The sequence below is a fragment of the Puma concolor genome, chromosome B3, assembly GCF_028749965.1.
Source record: "Puma concolor isolate L17-30 chromosome B3, mPumCon1.1.hap2, whole genome shotgun sequence".
Lineage (NCBI taxonomy): Eukaryota > Metazoa > Chordata > Mammalia > Carnivora > Felidae > Puma > Puma concolor.
Window position 1 is genome coordinate 3507337 of NC_141672.1, and position 23189 is coordinate 3530525.

The 23189-nt window shown below is 49.3% G+C and overlaps 1 protein-coding gene across 2 annotated transcripts in view; it reads left to right on the plus strand.

The window, feature by feature from the left end:
• CDC42BPB (CDC42 binding protein kinase beta) overlaps positions 1 to 23189 on the plus strand; it is a 103433-nt gene that overhangs the window by 24099 nt on the left and 56145 nt on the right. For both annotated transcript variants that reach the window (XR_015251993.1, XM_086708750.1), the window contains exons 2-3: positions 17597 to 17688; positions 22770 to 22853. Coding sequence is in view for 1 of the 2 variants with exons in the window: in XM_086708750.1 (XP_086564876.1) it covers positions 17597 to 17688; positions 22770 to 22853 (176 nt within the window). In the remaining variant the exon portion in view is untranslated. The remainder of the gene's footprint in view (positions 1 to 17596; positions 17689 to 22769; positions 22854 to 23189) is intronic.

Consider the following 23189-nt stretch of genomic DNA (forward strand, 5'->3'; position numbering starts at 1 on the left):
CACTGCAGACGGCTGTCCGTCTGTCCCCGTTTGTTTCTGTGGGAAAGAGAATGGGGGTGAGAAGGGGAGCAGTGAGTTTTCCTGTGATGAGCCGATGATCACAACACGATTTTGACGGCTCTGTGTATTGATGCAGTGAGCCCTGTGCTCATGGTTCACGTCCACAGTCTCGTTTCATTCTCCCAGTGGCCCTCAGTCCAGGGTTCTCTCTCATTTCCTGGAGGCTAGACTGGAGCTCAGATGAACCGTCTTGTAACGCCAGTGGGGTGGCCGAGTCTAACTCAGGTGCCTGCTCCCAGCCACTGTGTTTGTTGCTTCGTTTCAGTAACTTCTTTAAATATTCTTCATACCGTTTTTTAAATTTTTATTTATTTTGAGAGAGTGAGCAGGTGAGGGGCAGAGAGAAAGAATCCCAAGCAGAGTCCACACTGTCAGTGCAGAGCCCATTGCAGGGCTCGATCTTATAACCCTCAGATCAAGACCTGAGCCGAAATCAAGAGCTTAACTGACTGAGCCACCCAGCACCCCACTAAATGTTCTTAAAACCTCTGAAATAAATGAATCATGTACCCAAGTAGGCTCTGTGGTGACCCCCACCCCCAGGCATAACCCCTTCTTCTAGTAGTAGCCACTGCTGTGACCAGTATCACAGGTTAGTTATGCCTGTTTTTCAAAAAGTTTATTATTGTTTTAAGTGTGCAGAGAAGTGATTCTGATATCACAGATTTGTACAGCCATCACCACTATCTAATTCTACAACATTTTCACCACCCGTGAAAGAAACCCTACACCCATTAGTAGTCACCATTCCCCTCCCCCAGCCCCTGACATCCTACTTTATGTCTCCATGGATTTGCCTATTCTGCACATTTCATATAAATGCAGTCATAAAATATTTGGCCTTTGTGATGGCTTCTTCATTTAGCAAAATGTTTTTAAGCTTTATCCATGTCGTAGTATGTATCGGTATTTTCTTAATAGTACTTCATCGTGTGGATAGACAACATTTTGTTTATCTGTTCATCAGTTGATAGGCAGTTGGGTGGTATCTCATTTTTGGCTGCTGTGAATAATGCTGTGAATATTTGTATGCAAGTGTTTGTGTAGACATATTTTCATTTCTGTTGAGTAGATAAGTAGGAATGGAATTGCTGGGTTTGGGGATAAACTCCATGTTTAGCATTTTGTGCAACTACAAGACTGTTTTCCAAAGTGAGCACATCATTGTACAGTCCTTTTAGCAGTGTAGGAGGGTTTCTGTTTTTCCACATCCAGCCAACACTTGTTACTGTTTTTTCTTTTTTATTCTAGCCATGCAAGTGGGTGTGAAGTAACCCATTGTGATTTTGATTTGTATTTCCCTGGTGGCTAATCATGTTGAGCATCTTTTCATGTGTTTATTAGACATTTGTGTATCTTCTTTGGAGAAATGTCTGTTCACATCCTTTGCCCATTTTTTTTTTTTAATTTTTTTTTTTCAACGTTTATTTTATTTTTTTTGGGACAGAGAGAGACAGAGCATGAACGGGGGAGGGGCAGAGAGAGAGGGAGACACAGAATCGGAAACAGGCTCCAGGCTCCGAGCCATCAGCCCAGAGCCTGACGTGGGGCTCGAACTCACAGACCGCGAGATCGTGACCTGGCTGAAGTCGGACGCTTAACCGACTGCGCCACCCAGGCGCCCCTCCTTTGCCCATTTTTAAGTTGGCTGATTTGTCTTTTTATTGGTGAGTCGTAACAGTGTTTTGGTATATTTTGGATATAAGTTCCTTATCAGACATACAAATTTGTGCATACTTGAAAATTTGCACATATTGTCTCCATTCTATAGTTTGTCATTTCATTTTCATTGGTGTCCTTTGAAGTACAAACATTTTTAGTTTTGCTGAAGTCCAATTTATGTTTAGAAATTTTCTTGCTTCGGTTTTGGTTTCATGTTTCAGAAACTTGCCTAGTCCAGGGTCACAGAGATTTATTTGTGTGCTTTCTTCTAATGGTTTTATGGTTTTAGCTCTTTTTAGGTCTTTGATCCTTTCTGGGTTACTTTTTGTGTATGGTGTGAGGTAGAGGCTCATATCTATTCTTTTGCATGCGAGTATTAAAGAGTTTGTTAAAGAGACTGTTTTTTCCTCATGAATTGTCTTGGAGTTGTGTCTGTTTCAGAGTTTCAGACAGTGGAATCACATAGGATTGTGTGTCTGCTCTCTTTAGCTTCACGCTGTGTCTTTGACATTCATCAGTGTTGCGTGCAGCAGTTCCTTCTTTTTTTGTAGGTATGTGTGCCCGTTGCACCAATACTGCACATTTGTCTGCTCTCCTGGGCATTGGGTTGTTAGCGCTTATGGCGGTTTGAATTAAGCTGCTCTGAACATTCTTGTGTCTTTTTGGTAGACATAGCTGGATCACAGGGTGTGCACGTATGGGAGCTCAAGAGATAACAAATACAAATGGGGAGAATGTAAGGATGACAAATAATCTGTTAGAAGGGTATGGAAGGATTGTTTACTCTGATTACCAGCTTTTAAAGAATTTGCGTGATACGCTTCACCTTTAACCAGAACGATACTGGCTACCAGTGACTGTTCGTGCCGCAGAAGATGTACTGACCATGAAAGCAGGAGCAGCTGTTACCTTACCATGTGGAAGGAAAGCCAGACTTCTCTGATTTGCAGCAGTGGCACACACAGAAAATCTGATAATATACTCTGCCTGGAGGATTCTGTTAAGAACACTAAGAAAAATAAGGGGAGTTATTTTTTCCTCTCATTTTAAAATTGGAAAATTTGTTCTGAGAAATATGAATAATCATATATGTGAGAAATAAAGATAAAAAGAGAATAAAAATACCAGCCATTTATATGAACTTGGGCTTTGTGTTTTCTTAGCTTACTTTATCAAAAGCAGGTAATGATCTCTATCCTGCAGGTTTTAGAGATTGTTTTATGACATCCGTGACACGTATGAAAACGTTAAGCAAGGGGTGGCTGCCGTTAGCAATGGAGTGGATTTAATATTTTATCAAATATTTGGGGTGGAAGAAAGAGTAAAAGACTAATTTACTCAGCCAGGATCTCACTTAAATAGGACCGTGGCGTAAGTTTGAATGAATGGTAACGGAAGGTTGGTGGATATTGTCTGGTTGCTGAAAATTCCCTCAAATGACTGATTACTGAAATTCGGTCACCTTTATTTTGAATGTGTTGATTTGCTGACGGATGCTCTGCAGACTTCCCACTTTGTGCTTTTACTCTCCCCACTGCTTGACTCCCAGCTGCAGTGTCCTTCCTGTATACCATGTTGTTAGTGTCCTTTGTCTCGAGCCCTGTGACTGTGTCTTCAGGAATTGTGCCAGCCAGGCTCGAGCACGAGATGAGAACCAGGAGGAGCAGGTTAGGACGTACTCTGACAGACTGGTGGCAGGAACTTTGGAGCCCCTCTTCTTCCCTTCCCTTCCACCACACAGAGGTGGTGTAGACACGCCCCCTTCTGGGTTCCCGTCCTTGCCCTTGCCGTTACTCCTGCCCTGCTTCCTGCCCCGCTGGTCACAGCCCAGTTGTAAGTGTCTGCACAGGATGGCTCTGGCCTTGTGCTGGGTAGGGGGGAGGGGTCCGTCCTTGGTTGTCCATCCCCCGGCCCCTTCCTCGTCCTGGTGAGGGCCGGATGACCTGTGGGGCACCACCGTCTGTAGCCATAGAATGCTGAAGGTGAACTTTGTCAGTTATGATGATTCCTGGCTGCCTAGTTAACAAAGGAAGATTTGGGATTACAAAACCATCTTTAGAGCGGCTGTGATACTTACTGCTGAGCTAACAGACTGCACACTGTGATTGTAGGTGGCCTTACATACCTCTCTTTGGCACACTGTGAAGTCTTTATTATAATGTGTATGTGTGTATATACACACACACATATATACTTATAATCTCTGCTTGATAAAGCAGTATGTATGTTCCTAACTTTATTTTCTTTAGCAATATTAAAATTTTTTACTCAGAATTCAATAAAGATCAAGAAAAAAAAGAAAAGCCAGTGAGTAAAATCATTAATTTCTACCAAAAATAAAATAAAATAACCACAGAGCACTGGTGCGGGTGCGTGTGGTCGGAGCCCCGTGCGGGTGAGAGGGCAGTCCCAGGAGACACCGCTGAGGTCCCGGCACCAGCCTTGGAAAATGGAGTGTCGTTAACATTCATTGTAAGGAAATGGCTGTATTCTGTGGATTGCTGGTTGAAGCTTGAGACATTTAATTGATAACCCCGGGATTATGGTTTGCTGTTACCATCTAAACCAGTGAAAACGAGCTTTTTGTTGATAACATCTGTGATGTCAGTAACACAGACTCCTCTCCATCCCCGCCCCCATCCACGAGCCTGATGGGTTAGTTGATCAGTGAGATGTTAGCAGTTTCAGAACGGATCACCTTTACCTCTACCAAGATGAGTAGTCTTTTGTTTTTTGTTTGGTGAAAATGATTTCAGGCATCTAGTCCATGCATTTTTTTGTTTAGCAGCGAAACTCTTCAGAATGGTGCGTTCGTTCTCCCTGTGTTCACTACCTCCTCTCCCGTTCTCAAACTCACTGTAATCAGGCTTTTGTCCCTCAGCATTCCCTGAGCTGCTGCTGTGTCAGGGCCACTGTGATGTCCACATGGCAAAAAACAGTAGTTAATTCCCAGCTTGTCGCGCGTCTCGATCTGGTTCCTCCTCGAGGCTCCCGGCTGGTTCCTTCTCTTCCCCCCCAGCCTCCTGATCTCCAAAGGGCCCGTCCTCACATCCCCTCCTCTGTCTCTGCTAACCCCCAGGGATCTCATCCACGCCTGTGACTCTCATGCCAGCTGTACACCGAGTACCCACATTCACAGCTCACGGCCAGGCTCGGGTGTCCCGCCGCCTCCCGGCAGACAGGTGCAGCTCACCCCACAGTCCGCTCCATCCCCCCGCCATCTCACTCACCGGCGGCTCCCAGCAAACACCCCAACACCTCGGATAATTCGGATAATGCGCACACTGCATATGCAGCCGTGCAGGAAATCCTGTGGGCTCCACCTTCAAACTGGAGTCAGAATCCAGCCCCACCAACTTTGCAGCTTCTGTCCAGACCGCTGGCACTGTATAAACTCTCCTTCCTTACTCTACAACATTCCCAGTTTCCCTGCCCTTTTTCCTTTTTTCTGAAGGATTTACTGTTTTCCACATAACTGCCTGTTCTTCATACGTATGAGGAAGGTAGGGACTTTTGTTCCCAGACCTAGCCATGCTGCCTAGAACAGTTCCTGGGAAACAGAAGGTGCTTAATAAGTATTTGTTTAATTGATTCTGATACATTTTAGAACTTGTAGATAAAACCTTTTGGGTTCTTACCGGTTAGGTAGTGGTCATTACGTCAGGGACAACAAGCATTTTTATACAGTACTGTGGTTTACGGAATGCTTTCACGTGTTAACCTCATGTCTTCATTTATTCAGTCAACACAGACTTCAGTCAGCGTAACCTCCCCCCTACGGGATCCTGGGGTCCTCGCTGTGGCTTCCGAGTGACATAAACGAGCCAGGTCTGTGTTCATGCTGGCCCCCCTCACTTGCTCAGCCAGCTCCTTCTGCCCCTGCAGGTTCTTCCAGATGGAGACAGCTCGTCCCCTTCTCCATGCCTTTGCTCACACCGCCCCTCTCAGGCTCACGGCTGCGCGCTCTCACACACACAGGTGCTCCTGCGTCTAATACAGAAGCAGGACTTCAAGGATGATTTAACTTTGACTCATTTTTCCCTCTGTCTTCCACAACCCCCTTCAAAAAATACATTGTCATGTTTTCTCCCTTGTGCCCTCACAGCTGGTTTCTTTTCTTTGTTTTCTCTTTCACTCCTACAGCTTGTTCCTTAAAATTCTTTGTAGCCCTCCCCTTGCTTCCCCATGTGCCGTGTTCAGTGTGTTTCTGTCCCTGCTCTCTGCTAAGCCCAGAGGACCCCGAACGACAGGGACGTGGCCTCGGGAGGTGGCCCCGCGGAGGGGGTCCGGTCGCAGTCAGGCTTTCCTTAATAAATAGGGTTTGAATTGAATTTGGGCCGGAGGTCTGCATTGCTCAGATCTTGCAGGGCGTGTCTGAGATGGATAAGAAGCAGGTCCTTATCTAGGACTGAGAACTCTGGGACAAAGCCAGAGGGTCACCGCGCCATGATGCTGTTTACGGCAAAGGTGCGTGGTCAGCTGGTAGGTGCCCGTGACCAGCAGCGGTCCACATGGCTGAAGCGGAGGCCTGCAGCTGGCCTCAACCTCTGCTCACCTAGCTGGGTCTTTTGAATTCACCCTCCTGGTGAATAGTTCGGATGTTAAAGCAAAATACCTTCAGATCTGTGGCATTTGAAGATGGTCGCAGGTAAAGGAAGGGTGTGGAGGACTTAGAGCTCGAAGAAAAACTACAGAGGTGGTTGGAAGGCCCTAGGGGGCTGAACAGGACAGAAAGGAACGAGAAGCTGTGCCCGTTCCTGGCGAGGATGAGACGCAGTTTCCCCAAATCTTTGCACTCCATGGTTGGGTTCTTCACCAGCACCTGAGTGAAAGAAACAGACGAGCCACCGCATTAAATTACTATTTTTCTGACTTAAGTTTTGGGATGGGGTACGTCAGAGGGTAACAGAAACCTGAAACATTTCTTCTGTCCGTGTCAGTTCGCGTAATCCCAGAGCGAGGAGGTGGCTTAAGGGTCCTTAGGGAGGGGCACTGGAGGGTCGCTTCCGACCAGGCCTCCACTCCATTATCTCAGGCTGCCAGAGGGCGGAACGGCTGCCCCACCGGGACTCAGGACCCTGACCCTAGTGCCCTGAAAAGACATAGACTGGACCTGGCATCAGCCCTGGGTTCAAGGCCTGCAATCAGGGGCACAGATCCAGAGTTTCTTGCAAGACGAGGATAATGCCACCTCCCACCTGGCAGGGTTGCTGGGTCGGGTGGGCAGCAGTAACATGCATTTGGTGCAAACTCACAGCCATTTTGTGGCCACTCAGATGCTGTGGGTGGCTTCATAGCAGGTGCACCAGGAAATGCTCTAAATTAATGGCTGACTGTTTGACATGCACGCACTGTGCCCTGTACCTGTTTTATTGAGATGAAGTCAAACAAACAAAATAGCTAGAACTCCTATGTTAAACATTCTACTTAACCACAGGAAAAAAAAAAAAATGAATCCTTCGGAAGGGTTTTGTCCCATTTCGCCCCAAAGGTGGTAACCTGACTGTGCCCTTTCAAGCATGTCTTCAGCTCCTGCACTGCAGTTAATGACGAGCCTTTGAACAGGTTTGTGGAGCAGCCCCGTCCGGCCTGGCGGGTGTCTGTCACAGGCTGTGCCCGAGGCAGAATTTCCTTTCCCCTCATGTTTTGCACTTATAAAGACATCCTCAATCTGGGTGTCACCGAAGAAAAGGCGCAGGTCAGGTGGGAATGTGAAGGTCACCGAAACGATTCGAGTGCACTTCGCCGCCTGGCGGAGAGTTCCTTGACGGGGAGTCCGGAGACACGCGGCTTCAGTCAGGGATCAGAGGTGCCTCATCCACCGGGGGCGGGGCGGTCCTGAGTGCAGACTGTCTGGGGTGGTTTGGACTCTGCAGGCAAACTTTTCCTTCTCCCCTAATCTAGCATGTCCAGGAGCCTCTGCCTGGGGCAGCCCTGACGTTTAAGGTGTGCTCCTCAAAATAGACCACCCTCTAGGGCTGTATAGGGCCCCTTTTGGCACTTGGTTTACAAGGCTGCTTAGTGGCAATTATTGGGTACTATTTAGGTGTCATCCGTGTGTAATCGGCCTGGCGAAACTGTTTTGTAACAAGTCTTTATCTTCTTGGTAATTTTGCTGGATTCTAGGATCATTTTGGTGGTAGGTTTGTTTACTTATTGTTAAATATGACATATAAGTAATACTAATATAATAAGAAAACTATGTCACCCAATAGCTGTAGCTACCGTTTAATGAGAATTTAGTATATGCTAGACAGAGCTAATAAGTGCTTTGCTGGGGGGTGGGGTGTTATAACACGGTAATTTATAGTATATATAATATAATTCAACAGTCTCAGTCACTTTTTGGGTAGGCACCATTCATCTCAGCAGGTGAGCAGACAGCCTTAGAGAAGCCAAGGAGCTCTGCCGGGTTCACGCAGGGGCCCAGCGTGTTTGTGTCTAACACTGGGCCCTGGGGTAGTTTGCCCGGCCGCAGGCCCCTTCTGCTCAGTCCTGGAATGGTGATCTTGGAGGAGGTCACCCCAGCCTCGGCCCCTGCCATGTGCTAACCAGCACACAGTCTGTACTTTTGATTTTCCTGTTTCTTAACTTTAGAGTGTACATATACAACATGCTTCTAGTGACTCACGGAAGAAATGGCCTGAAACTGGCTTTCTTTCTGGTGTAGGCACCAAGGCACAATGCAGTCTTCTGTTTGTGCGTTTGTTGCATTTGTGTGACTTGTGTATATGCCTCACTCAGTTGGCTCTGCTTTTTATATCGTTCCATTGTACCCTAGGATTTTTTTTAAGTAGGCTTCGTGCCCAGTGCGGAGCCCCAGGTGGGGTTTGAACTCACGACCCTGAGATCAAGATCTGAGCTGAGATTAAGAGTTGGATGTTGAACTGACTGAGCCACTCAGGTGCCCCACTCGGGTATTTTTTTTTTTTTATTTAAATGTGTATTTGTATTCATATCAGTCGGGTAGTTGGCTTTAGAAATCAGACATCTGTTGTGACGACTGCTCACTTTGCATAGGCTCTTTGCCCAGCAGTTTGTGGGGGAGACTTGTGCTGCTCTCAGGTCGAAAAGACAGTCGCTTCTAAGTTGACACACAGCAGTGAGGCAGTGGGATTTTAGGTCGGTAATTTACAAAGCAGGGCGGGCCAAAATTACAGTGGTTTGAGAAAAGCAGTCAATCAACAACCGAGTGGATGCAGAGACGAAGGAATGCGTGGCTGACCCAGGAGTCCTTGAACTAGGTCTGAGCAAGGTTAGCCGAGGTGGGGCCAGCCAGCGTTAGTGTGATAGCAGGCTGTTGGAATGAGATCTTTCCTGGTTTATTGTTGACTCCCTGCTACCTCCCCACCCATCTCCCCACCCTGACTTCTCCAGTTTCCACTGACTCTGTCTGTGCCTTCCGGGCGTGAGTCAGAGGAGGGTAAGGGGCTTCTCTTTCAGTTCTCAGAAGTCTGAGATTGCGTTAAGTTAAAATGTGATGTTTGTTCATGTTACCACACTGTAATTCCTGATTATCAGCCTACCTGGGTGAGTTCATATTTAGAGGACTTTATCTACAGGGCCCCTTGGAAGATTCAGAACTGGCCATTTATAACCAGAAGGGTTTGTGACGGACTCCCGATGAAGGAAAGTGTTCTGTCATTTAACAAAATTAGATATTAAAACAAGTAAACCCCATTTGATGTAAGTTAAGCACATTTTTCAGAAACCTTATGATAGGTGTATCAGCGGTCTGAACTGTGAGAATGAATTTGAAGCAGTTTTGAAACTGACTAAGCTGGTACTTGGAGGAAAGTGTCTGCTTTTTCTGCCCCTTGTTAGATGACAGCCTCAGCCTGACTCTCCGTCCTGCCCTGCTCTCCAGTTCCCCTGTGTGGGCTCATCGGGGTCAAAGTCATGCCTTGCCCACTTACCGTCCTGCCTGTGGCCATACTCCCCGTCCTTGGGGTGCTGTTCTGGCTGGCCCTTTCTCCTCTGTGAGAAATGAGGTCCGTAGAGCATGGGCATGTTCCTGGGACTCCAGTGCCATTCCTGGGCTCCTCCCAGAGCTGCCCCTGTCCTGTACCCAGCCAGCAGTGGGGCCGCCGCTGTGTGCAGCAGCAGGTGTTTGACCTGTGGTCCCTGGATGGGACCTGAGCAGTAGCTGGCAGTTGCTGGGGGAGGACTTCCAAGAGCGGAGCCCCACACCACAGAGTGGAGTGGACTGACACTGGGGAGGGAGGGGAGCTGTTCCTCGTGTCCCCTTGTCACTTGGCTTTGGGGGCTCCTGTTTCTTCAGTAGCAAATGTATTATGTGCGCTGGGTAATCTGTACGACCGGTTCCAGATGCCTGACCACTGAGTGGCTGAAGCTGCCACAGTGGAGCGGGCGGGTGACGGGGGCGGGCAGCGCGGGTCGAGTCCAGAGGGAGGTCATGGTGCGAGCTCGAAGGGGGCAGAGTGGCACTTCCCGTGTGCCTTCCTGTGGGCTGCTGCTCTATGACACAGTCCTCTTTCCTCTGAGTGTCCCTCCCTGACACTCCTTCCAGCCAGTCTGATCTTATTTCCTCTCCTGATAAACAAACCAAAGGCGGGGGGGGGGGGGGGGGGGGAAGGGGCATTGGTTTCTCATTTCACAATGATTTTCTGTCCGTTTCAGCCAAAGATCCTCCCTCCACCCCCAGTTCTTCCTGGCAAAGTGCTTTCCTGTTTAAAGGGAACCCTGGACTCCAGTTTTTCCTTATAGATGGGATCTCCTGTTGGCTAGTGCTTGCCTTTGGTTGATTAATTCATTGCCTTTTAGGGCAGTAAGAGAGTTCTTTTGGGGACAGTCTTGGGTTGTGGAAGAATGAAGAGATTAGGAAAAGAAAAATCTCTGAATAAACATTTAGCGCTCTAAGGGCTAAAGCTTTGTTCAGTCTTTTTTGGTGGAAGATATCCTAGGTTGTTGAATATACTTTTACCTTAGAAAATATGACACCACTCCCCCCCCCCCCCACCCCCTGCCACCGGAGGAGGTGACCTTTTTCTGACACCGCATCGTCAGGTGGGCATCCAGTCTGCTGTGGCACTGCATCCCCACCGTGGTGCTAGGGCCTTGGGCAGTGGTGGGTAACAGGGCGGAAGTAGCCCTGCCTTCCCGGGCCTTCCGGGCCAGTGGGGAAGATGTCAGTGAGCTGGTATGGCTCCGAGGCCTACTTCCTGGAGGACTGATGGGCTCCTGACCCGGTCAGCCGGCTGGAGTTGGGGCCACCTCCCACCTCGGGGGTCCCAAGGATGAGCAGGAGCCTGTGGGGGTGAGGGTTCTGCTTAGGAAGACCCAGGCTTGCCTGAGGGCCTGAGCAGCAGAAGGACCTGAGGTGTGGTGGGACCGGGGTGGGGGACGGGGGTGTAGGGAGGCCCCCCGGAAGGCCCACACGTGCAGCAGGCTCTGAGCACGCAGGTCTTAGCCCGGAGCCATGCCCCGCTGTGAGGAGTCCGAACCGGGGAGGTGATGCGACTGTGTCGGCTTTGGCACAGGTGGTGCCGTGGCCGGAGAGGCTGGAGAGTGGGTGCGAGGGCACAGGCGAGCTGGGAGGTCCCTGCAGAGGGACGGGGGCACCAGGGAGTGGTCCGAGATGGTGCGCAGGTGCAGGCTCAGGGGGAGGTGTGGGCGGCGCACGACCCTGAGCAACCCCACCCCTGCAGTTGCTGGAGCCAGAGTCCCGCGGGGGCCTCCGGCAGCCGGGCCCGCTTCTCTGTCCTGGTGCCAGCACACGGGCGCCCAGCGAGTGTTTGCTGAGCTGTCACCTTTTGGTGTTGGCTCATGGGATGTGGAGGAGAGGTAATTTCACCCTTTCCAAAATGTATAATAGTTATGTTTCTCTTACCTCAAAATCTACAGGTTCATTATCACCGTGAAAATCAAACATTTTAAACATTATAGCTGATCTGTTTTCTTCACGTTACCTGAGATGTCTGTCTTCTAGGAGAACCTTAGCGTAAATGATATTTAAAGTGAATACCAGGGGCGCCTGGGTGGCTCAGTCAGTTGAGCATCTGACTCTTGATTTTGGCTCAGGTCATGATCTCCCGGTTCGTGGGTTGGAGCCCCGCATCGGGCTCTGTACCGACGGCACGCAGCCTGTGTGGGATTCTCTCTCTCCCTCTCTCTCTGCCCCTCCCCTGCTCACGCTTTATGTCTTTCTCTCTAAATAAAAATAAAATAAACATTAAAAAAAATAAAAAATAAAGTTTTCATCTTAAAACAGTTTTTTTAAATGAGCCCAAATGGTGTTTTAATTGTTGTGGTTTTGCTCTGCATCCTGCATACTTTGAATGGGTGACAAGCTGAGTCACACCCCAGTGCATATAATTTCCTGGGACGTTCTGTATCCCGAAGAGCATCCCAAGCTCTAGATTAAGTCAGCGAAGTAACATTGGCAGACTGAAAAGAGGCTTAAGAAATGCCAGTGCCCGGGCTCCTCCAGGTCGGTGGGCTCCAGATTCCTGGCAGTAGACTGTCCTCCCCTCCCGTCCCCATCTCTCCTCTACCCCCCGCGTCACCTGGTGCTTCTGAGGTGGTGAGTTTTTGCACGTGTGAAACAGCAGTCAAGTTTTACAAGGTTGGCGTCCTCGCTGCCTTGGGCCCCGCAGCAGAAACAGGGAACGTGTTGATTGCACGCTGCCGTCATCCCTCCCTTCCCCCCCCCAAACCTGCTCACCCTGGGTCTGTCCCACGGGAGTCAGTGCACCGTCTGCGGCGGTCCCCTCGAGTTCTTCCGCCCACGTCGCAGGCCACTGCGCTTCCACAGCCTAACCTGGGTGCGGCCGCTGCTTCCTCCTCTCCCGCCGTGTGGGTGTCGTGTGTCGTCATCATGTGTCGTCGGCGGCGGTGGGAGGCGGCACCCTCAGCTCTCTCTGCTTCCACACCTGTCCCTACGTTCACCTCCTGTCTCCTCGTGATTACACTCAGGTTATGTAACTTGGGCAGGAAAGTCACAGAAGTGACGCTGCATTTTCTCACTGGGTCCCATCAGGTGACGTCACAATTTCGTTTTGTCACACGGCTGGTGGTAGTGTTCGCTCTGATCCCCTGATTTAGGTAGTGGTGTTCTCCAGACCTCGCTGTAAAGTCACCTGTTTCCCTTTGTTGGTAACTATTGTGTTTGGATTTACTTTGAAACTATATAAATACCTCATTTCTCATTAGATTTTTAAACTTTCAGATCAGTATGGACTCCTGGTTTCCTCTTTAATGTATGTAGTCTGTGACCATTGGCGTTGATTTTGAGTACCCATGACTCTTCGAGCCCTTCTTTGCTTTCTGGCACAGAATGTTCTAGCGCCGGCTCTGGGAGGGCCCGAGGAGTCCTGGCTCCTTTGCCGGAGGCTGGTATTTAGAAACCGAGCTCAGGCGCTAGATGCGCTCGTTGTTGGATGTTGCTGCCTCCTGGCCTGTCGGTGGACAGAACGAGGACCCTGTGTATGTACCCAGCCGTTCAGGTCTGTGTTTTTGATGTCCTGTATATCATCATGAGGTCGCACTGACACCCCCGATTCTGATCCAGTCCTGCAGGGTTTATTCTCCCTTACTCGTCTTTGTTTTTAATTTTTTTTAATGTTTATTATTTTTGAGAGACAGCGCGTGAGTGGGGGAGGGGCAGAGAGAGAGGGAGACAGAATCCGAAGCAGAGCTGTGAGCACAGAGTCCGATGCGGGCCTCGAACTCACGAGCCATGAGACCGTGACCTGAGCTGAAGTCGGACGCTCAAACGACTGAGCCGCCCAGGCTCCCCAATTCTCCCTTATTGGTAACTCCCTTCCCTGACAGTGAGGACCCTGGATCCCGTTATCCTGAGTTTGTTCATTTATTTGATCAGTCCTCCTGGTTACGACCCATCTCCCATCCCGTTGCCCTGCAGGAGCGTCCTCTTGACCCAGCATCTCCCCGTTGGGGCTCTGACCCCGCTCCCTGTTGGGCTCTGCCTTAAGGGCTCCAGAAGGAGACTGGAGGGGGGTGGAGGAGGGAGAGGGGCCCGGGGACTTCCTGCCTGCTCCTCTTTGAGTGATGCCCCTGTAACCCTTCTTCCTCCAGGCCAAAGTGCCTGCCAGTAGTAGCTGCTCAAGGACATCTGGGCGTCAGGTGGGCTTCTCTCCCTCTCAGCTTCTCGGGTCCCCGCCCGTGAGCACAGAGACCCCAGTGCCAGCAGCAGCCCACCCTCAGCCGTGTGGAGCCCTTTGCCTAGTTTCCGGAATTCCCTCCTTCGGTTCCCTGACCCCACGGGTAGTCGTGTTGCTTCCTGCGTGTGCGCCTGCTGTGTCTGTGGCGAGTTAGCGCTCCTAACGGTTCTTTACGTGAAACTTTGGTGCTCAGAGAGCTGGTGTGCTTCTGTCTCTGGGCTCCGCCCGACCCGGATGACAGGGTCACCCTGGTTTTGCATTGACTCTGGTTGACAGCCCCCTCTCTGCCGTTCACCTGAGAAGTCCCGTGGGATCAGCGTGACTTGGTGGCCCTGCGCAGTGGACAGGGCGGTCTGCTGCCGTGCCTGCTTGTCTTCGTGATTGGTACACGCCAGTGTCACGTTTTCACTGCGTCCTCAGAACTCTTGGGTCTTTTCAAGCGTTCGTCCCATTTTCCCTGGTTTTCCCGTTCATCTGACTGGCCTGGTGAATTCATGCCCATCCAGTTCGGGGAAATTTGCGCAGAACTGTGTACAAGGCAGAAGCAACAAGACCGTTTGTATCAAAGAGGAGGAGGGAACTCGACGAGGAGGATAAGGTGATCGATGTGGAAAGAACAGGGATGGCCGCGAGGCACTTCGCTCCTACCTGCCTCGGTCCTCAGGGTCAGTGGGCCCCTGAGGTGGGTGAGGAGTCCCGGAGGACGAAGTGGCTTCTCTGGCACGGCTGGCTACCAGGTGGTACACGGAGGAGCTGAAGCTGCAGAATGGGCGCTGGGCCGCTCGCCCCCGACCCCCCTGCACCGTCAGGCCACGCCAACGCGTAGAGATGGTTACAGCTGGAAGTTACGACAAACACTGCATGTTGTCAACGGCAGACGAATAATGGGTTATCTATTTTTAAAAGCCGTTTAGCAGAAAGTAGGATTGAAGGTTAGATCTTTAAAGAGTGGATAACTTTGTAGGCTCTAATAGTGAAATGACGAAGGAAAAAAATGAATCAGTTCAGTTTTGTTGAAAATATTTTTATGAAAAGTAATTTCTGTAAAGTAAAAATAGCGTAATTGAGATGAAAAGCAGGAACCGAGCGGAGGCGTGGCGTTTACAGGTGGCATGTTTCACAGAGTCAGAGTAAAGCACTTATGCAGTAGGTTAAACAAGATTAAGACGTGATCGGTGAGCAATTGTGATGAGTGGGTAGTCCTCCCCGTAGGGCTTACGAGTAGACTCGCCAGGCCTCAGAGAACTGTCCGTTCAAAGGCAGGTGAACCATCCGTGTATGGTGTTGGGGGGCGGGGTGTGGTGACAGATTAGGAACCACAAAAAAAGTTAGTGCCTTTTGGAGAATCCTGGAATTTCATCCTAAAATTACTTTAAAATAGTAAAAAAGCTTCTGTGCATGCAAAGGTTCATTGCAGATTTATTCACCATAAAGAAGGTACTGATTTTCAAAATTAAAAGTTTAACCTGTCTGTTCAGTAGACACATGATTTACAATTGTTGGTGCACCAACTTAGTGAAATAGCATGCATCTGTTAAAATGATAATTGAGTGGTACAGAAACATGAGACATCTAAAAAGTAAAAGAATACAGACGATATGAAACATGGAATATGCCTACGAGCAAGAGTGGCACGGGGTCACGGGCAAATTAAAAGTGGCTCATTACGGGTAGGATTCTCTTTGATTTTCATGAATATGTGTTTGGGTTGTACATTGAAAACAGTGACTGCCACCTCTCGTGAGTCTTGGGGTTTTGTGGAACAGTCCAGAATGTTGCATTATGCCCCTGCCAGAGCGAGCATCTCTGCGGTGTGCACTCAAGTGTGCTCTGTGCCACAGTTTGTTCGTAGCGGGTCAGCTCTCTTTCCTCTCCTACACTCTCCCTTCTGGTGGTAAAATACAACAGATGAGATTTGCTGGGATCGTTTTTTTTTCATTGTACAATGAACGGTACCATGCGGTTCCCCTAGAAGGTACCAGGAGAGGTTGAGGTTTTTGGTGGCTGTTTGAAGTACAGATATCTATTTGGAGTTTTGGGAATGGTTGTTTGGGGGTGATATGTGAAAGAACTAAAAAGCCATAGATAACCTTTCAAGTTCTAGCCCAAGGGTTTTCTTTAGCCTGGCCTTTTGTTTTTTGTTTTTTTTTTTTAAATCAGTCCCCATGTGTCCTATTTCCTGATCTCTGTGCTGATGGGCATTTGCACTGATAGTGGTAACAATTCACTGTCCTTAGGCACCAAGAACCTCGTGGTGCTCTGGCTGTTGTTGCCGTGATCACTGAACCATGGTGACCAAACCTTAATGGTATTTATTAAGCAGCTATTTAAGGAGAAAAACTGCAGAATTCCGTTAATAATATGGAGCTCAATTAGAAATCCGGAAAACGTCAGATTGCAGGTTTTGGCTGCAGGCTGTTGGCTGTTTTTGGAGACGATTGCAGATGCACGTGTAGTTGCGAGAAATAACACAGAGCCTTGTACATTTTGCCCAATGGAAACGTTTTGCAAAACTAGTAGTGGGGAATTTGAAAGAGAACTGTGTGAAGGTCAGTGTAAAACGTGGATTTAGGCCTGAAGGTGAAAATGAGAACAGCTGTAAGAGATGTGACGCGTGGTGGTCAGGAGTGCATGGTCCCTGGAGTCGAACTGCGGGACTTCTGTCCTGGTGCTGCCTCTCGCTCCGCTCCTGGAACGAAATTACCCGCGGTCTCTGGAAAGGTTTCCTGGGCTGCGGTAACAAATTACCATAAACTGGGGGGCTTAAGACCACAGATATTTTCCTCTCACAGTTGGGGAAGCCAAGTCCAAAGTCAAGGTGTGAGCAGGGCTGTGCTCCCTCTAGAGGCCCCCGGGAGGACCCCTGTCTCTTCCAGCCTCTGGCGCAGTTGGTGTCCCGTGGCTTATGACTGCATCACTCCAGTCCCTGCCTCCCATCTTCCCGGGGCTGTTTCCCTTCTGTGTCCAGATTCCCTTCTCTTAATAAGGACACCAGTCCTTTTGTGTTTAGGCCCCATCTCGTTCGTGTTTGTGACCTCAACTTGACTACCTTTGGAAAGACCCCACTTCCAAATAAGGCCACAGTCACAGATTCTGGGTGGACACTACTGATTTGGGGAGGGGGGAGGAGACCCTATTCAGCCCAGCACGCTGTCCACAGAAACCTGGCTCAGTTTTCTCCTCCCTACAACGTGGATAATAAAAGGATGATTATTCTGTTACCTGTGCATGCGTGCATGGAACACATGAGTGCCGTGTAAAGTGCTTCTGCCCGTTTCTTACCGAGGTCACTGCTAGAGTCCCCACGTGATTAGCAAGGATGGTTACGATGTCCGGGAGCACCGCCTGCACTTCAGAGATGGCCGTCGTTCTGCAAGAATTTTGTCTCGTGTTCCCCCCACCCCACCCCGGGCTACCCTGTGGCTCCACGGAGCCTACTCACCTCCAGTGTACCTGCTGCTTGTGTTCATGACCAGCGGCAGCGGACCTCTGTGTGGCAGCATCTGTCACAGCAGATGCTGAAGGACAGGGGCTAAGGATGAACATCTGCGTAGTTGAGCGCAGACACAGACTTCCCGACACCTGTCAGATACCAAGCATTTTAAAAAGTAAACCTTTGTTTCCTGAAAAAGCTGTGTCATGTAGTGGAATGCCCCAGTCAGGTTGTTGAATTTTTACGTAGTACCAACTTACTAGAGTAAATTGTTGATTTCCTTTTTTTGAATTTATAGCTAAGCCGTTTACACAGCTGGTCAAGGAGATGCAGCTTCATCGAGAAGACTTCGAAATAATTAAAGTAATCGGAAGAGGTGCTTTCGGTGAGGTAAGATGAACTTCTGTTTTGCTCATTTTGCCTAGAACGGGAGAGCAGCCGCCGCCACCAGGCGTCTGTAGGACCCTGTGCATCGATCTGGGGGACGGGTCGTTGTCACTGTCACTTGGAGAGTAGTTCTTGGTGGGCGGAACCTGCGGGGTACAATTAAGAGGAGAAAAATAAAAACAAAAGCTGGTGGCCGGTGAGTTACCCTGAATATTGTCTGGACCAAAATCGTCTCTTTGAGACAAAGAAGTTTATTAAAAGTCCACTTGTTAATTGAAAACATCCCGGCAGTCACCTTCTGCAGAATGCGGGGAGGCCACAGTGGCCGCGCCCGTCACCAGCAGCCTGCCCGCCGTCGGTGCTCGAGCTGTGCCTGGGCCCGGCCTGCGCGGCCTCATCCCGCCCCCGGCCTGGCCTCTGCAGGGGGCGGCCCGTCCAGGCTCCGCGTGTGCAGCGGGCATCGTGCCCCCGCCGAGGCTCCAGCCGCGGCTCCCCCCACAGACTGGGATCGGTGGGTGTACGCTTAGTACCGAAGAGCCGAGCCTCCTAAGCTTCTGGATGCGCTGACCCCTCCGCTTAAGCTTTCCCCTTAGCTCTGCTGCTGGGGCGTCACGTGTGGGGCCCGGCGGTGACCCGCCCTGTCCCGTCACGCGTGCTCTGCCTGACAGTGACCCGACCTGCCGTGACGAGAAGGTGCTCCAGAATACTCGGGACTTGTGTGCAAGGCGTACGTTTCCTCCCGTGTCCAGGTCTGGTTTTGTTGTTTAGTGAGGAGAAAGAGACCTTTCAAAATTGAAACCCGATTCAGCGCAGCATGTACTTTTGCCGACTGTCTCCCTGGCAGCAGGACCGGGCCCGGGCCCTCGCGGGGATCTGCGGGGACGCCGCACCCCTAGCACCGGGTTGGGGAGGCGCAGGGGTGCCGCGGGGCAGGGGAGGGTCGCTCTCCAGAAGAGGGGGAGACAACGGTGTTGTGCCACAATAGGCTCCGGTGATTTTCACTGCTCTTCTTTGCAAAGAACTTAACTGCACGGCTCAGATTTCTGAGCTTCAGAGAAGGGGCCTGTGTCACCTTTTAAGTTCCTCCCAAACTCAGGAAATCCGTCCTTGCCCAGGCCTTCCCGAAAGTCCTTGGATTCTCTCCCCTACCTTTGCTCCCTCTCCAGGCTTTCTCGGCCTGTGTAAGTCCCTCCCCCACCCCGGGGCCCCATGGCCTGGGCTCAGATCGCCATCGGGCTCCTCCGGCCACTCGGCCATCCTGCGACCCGTCTGGGTTCCCTGCACGTGCTCGCCAGTCCTCCCCCGCCGCAGAAAGAATCTTGGATTCTGTGGCTAAGGTCACTGCCACTGTCTGGTAATGGTGGCGTCACTGCCATTGCCTCCCCGGGGTGTTCTTGCAACCCTGCACCTCATCTACTGTCTTCCACCAGGTTTCTCAGTTGGCCCAGCGATGTTCTTCGTGGCGGTTTGTTTGGGTTCCTCCAGTACTGGATCGGGGCTGGCATCAGGTGTCCCACTGTGTTGTCATGTCCCCAGATCAGTTGTTAATGTTGTGTAAGATCACTTCTGTTGGTTTTCTTTACGGAAACGTCTCATTTTGGAGATGCTTGTAGCATCAGCTCTCTTTGATGCAATTAAGACTGAGTTTTGGGCCAAGAAGTTGTTTCCGGTAAACTAAACAAGATTTTTACAGATTGTTTATTTTATAATTTGTGCAATTAGAGAAAGCTTGTTTAATATACAGGGGTTTTTGTTTTTACATTAAATTTTACTCCTGCATTTCACTTCTACGTGTTCTTGGTTTGACAGGTGTTTTTCTGTGGACAGATGTATTCTTTTTCCTTCTGGGTATTTTATCAAAGGCACTGGCATATTTTCTGGACATGGCCTGTGCCCAGACAGGCCTCTTCTAAAGAAGTAAGCGTCTAGTAAGAGATCAGAGTGCTCTGTGTCTCATTTTCAGCAAGATCTGGATTGTTCAAAAGTTATCAGCTCTACCGTTTCTTCCAAGTGAGGCCATTTCTGTAGTAAATACTAAGTAGCCTTTTCTTCCCTATTTCACCCCTCTGGTAACCACCAGATTGTTCTCTGCATGATGAGTCTGCTTCTGTTTTGTTTTGTTTTGTTTTTCAGATTCTACATAAAAGGGAAATCATTTGGTATTGGTCTTTCTCTGTCTGAACTTACTTCACATAGCATTATACCTTCTAGATCTATCCATGTTATTGCAGATGGTGAGATCTCTTCCTTTTTGCGGCTGCGTAGTATTCCATTGTAGGTATATATGACATCTTCTTTATCCATTCATCAGGCAGTGGACACGTAGGTTATTGCCACATCTTGGCCATTGTAAATAATGCTGCAGTAAACGTAGGGATGCATCTGTCTTTTTGAGTTGGTGCTTTTGTTTTCTTTGGATAAATACCCAGAAGTGAAATTGCTGGATCAGAGGTAGTTATATTTCAAACTTTTTGAGGAACCTCCATACTGTTTTCCACAGTGGCTGCATCAATTTGTATTCCCACCATAGTGCACGAGTCTTTTCTCCACATCCTTGCAGACACTTATTTTTTTTTTGTCTTCTTGATAATGGCATTCTGACGGGTAGGAGGTGTGATACCTTGTGGTTTTGATTTGCATTTCCCTGATGATAAGTGATGTGGAGCATCTTTTCATGTGTCTTGTTGACCATCTGTATGTCTTCTTTGGAGAAATGTCTGCTTAAGTTTTCCGCCTATTTTTAAAATTGGATCATTTGCTTTTTTGATACTGAGTTGTGTGTGTTCATTATCTATTCTAGATATAATCCCTTATGGGATATATCTTTTGCAAATATCTTCTCCCGTTCCATAGGTTACCTTTTGTTTGTTGATGGTCTCCACTCATGTGCAGAAGCTCTTTAGTTTGATGTCCCAGTAGTTTATTTTTGCTTTTGTTTTCCTTGGAGAGAGATCCAGAAAAGTATTGCTAAGACCGATGTCCAAGAGGTTACTGCCTATGTTTTCTTGTAGGATTTTTATGGTTTCAGGTGTTATATTTTATTTAAATCTTTAATCCACTTTGAGGGTTCTTTTTTGTTTTTGTTTTTGTTTTTGCATGCTATAAGACAATGGTTCCGTTTCATTCTTTTGCATGTAGCTGTCCAGTTTTCTGAGAACTGTTGAAGAGATGGTCTTTTCCCATTGCATATTCCTGCCTCCTTTGTCCATTAATTGATCTGTGTGTCTGTTTTTGTGCCAGCACCGTACTGTTTTGATCACTACAGCCTTGTAGTAGTGTGAAATCCGGGCACGTGATACCTCCAGCTTTGTTCTTTCTCAAGATTGTTTTGACTCTTTGGGGCCTTTGTGGTTCCATACAAATTTTAGGTTATTTGTTCTAATTCTGTGAAAAATGCCGTTGATATTTTGATAGGGATTACATTATGGTAGCTTTTGTTTTTAACACTAACATTTCACCTATTGATTGTAGCAGATTTCTAGGAAGAAATCTACACTTCTAATGTGATGACATCACGTGTGCCCAGATTGCATGTTCTGGGACACGTGCGAGAACTCACCGAACCTTTGTTCGGCATTCTTTGTTCTTTATTCAGAATCGGAACGAGCTTGGTTAGTGGTTCTAAGACCACAGCTAGTAAACGGCAGCTTAAACAGGTGTGACGAGAAGAGCCACCACCGCGAGCACTGGGGTGGCAGTGAGAGAGATGACCGAAGGAGGTGACTGGAGGACGACTTCCACATGGTGGGCTGCGGGAAGCTGTGTGCTGTGGGAGGGGCCTTTGACCCTCACCAGACTCTGGGGTTCCATCAAGGCATGTTCTTTGTGGACCCCCCGCCCTATCGTCAGGCCCAGGGAAGATAATATTTAATCATAACTGTCTTTATAATCCTTAACGTGCATGCACTTGAGGGTGAGACTCTGCTACTTGTTAGCATGTTATTTAAACCTCTCAGCCTCAGGTTCCGTATCTATAAAATATGGATATAAAAATAGCCACCATCGAGGACTGTGGTGAGGGTTACCTGAGAGGGTGCAGGTCAATTAGTGAGCAGAGTTCCTGGCACGGGGAAAGTGCCTGGTGCATGTTAGCTTGTGTGGTTACTTTGACGATGTTACTGTATGACATGCATCGTTTAGAAAGCAAGGAAGTAAATAATTGTTTATGCCTGCCGTGTGGCTGTCTGTCATTGGCAGCAGAAAGGGACAGCCATACGTAAGTAGCTTATGGTTTTGTGATGGGGACTTAGGCCAGTGAATGATTTTTGCAGGGTAGAATGTGCCGTATGCTGGCACAGGCATCACATCTGGTATTGGTAAGTGATGTCAGAGCGCGTCTGAGATTTGGCAGGGACTGGGAAATCCAGTAGGACTTCCTGCAAGAGGTGGCATTTGAATTGTACCTTGAAGAACGTGCCTGCCAGCCAACATGCCGAGTGCCCACTATATGCCTAACCCCGTTCGAAGTGCATTTAGGTGTATTCGCTGGTTTGTCCTCATAGCAATCTGGGGCCAGTACTGCTGTTACCACTTTTCTAGTTGTAGAAACTGAGGCACAAAGAAGAGGATTTGCCCAAGTCCCACTCCAGAGCCCACGCCGGCACTCAGTGCCCCTTGAGAACAGATCGCAGAGGCAAGAGCTGGCATGTCAAGGCCGGCGGTGGGAGGAGGAGGTAGACGTAGCACCAGTGGGGCAGGTGGCAGGAGCGTGGGGACGGAACCCTTGAACACGGGGAGGAAAGGTTGGGAGCAGCGAGTGGATTTTTAAAGTTTTTATGGTGAAAGTCCCAGGCACGTGTCCCAGGCTCGCCCAGGGCGGCCAGCCCCACTGTGCGCCCACCGCCCACCACGGAAGTTTTTGGAACTGAGCAGGGATATGCACGTTGTGGTGTGGCAAATGGCAAGGTTCGATGCTTAGCAGGACGGATCTGCATTTACGTGAAAAACTTGTGTCTCCTCAGCAGCTCGTTTTCCAGGGTTTCATTTCTCCGGGCACTTGAGATGTCACTGTAGTTACGTGACAATGTGTGCTGGCTTTTGGTTCCTTCAGCTACGTTTTTGTTAAACTCCTGTTTGTGTTCCAGGTTGCTGTTGTCAAAATGAAGAACACTGAGCGAATTTATGCGATGAAAATCCTCAACAAGTGGGAAATGCTTAAAAGAGCAGAGGTAAGCGTGGAGTAGTAAAGAGTAACAGGAGAAGGGGGTTGTAAGGGGCATGTGCTGGGTCCCCACCACAGTCCTCGCAGAGCTGGGCCTCCCCCCTCCCTCCTTGACAAGAGTGACCTGTGTCTTGTCACCACCGTCTCCGCCCCTCCCAGTGCGCACGCCTCTCTGCGCTCTCCTGCTCACTCCTCTCTCCTCTCTGCGCCAGACCCCCCCCCCCCCCCCCCCCCCCCCCCCCCGGCCGGCCGAGGGCTGCTCACTTATATGAGGACCAATCAAAACCTTTGCGGGAACTCTGGGCATTTATCTCAGCTCTGCCTCCCGTGCACAAGGCATTAC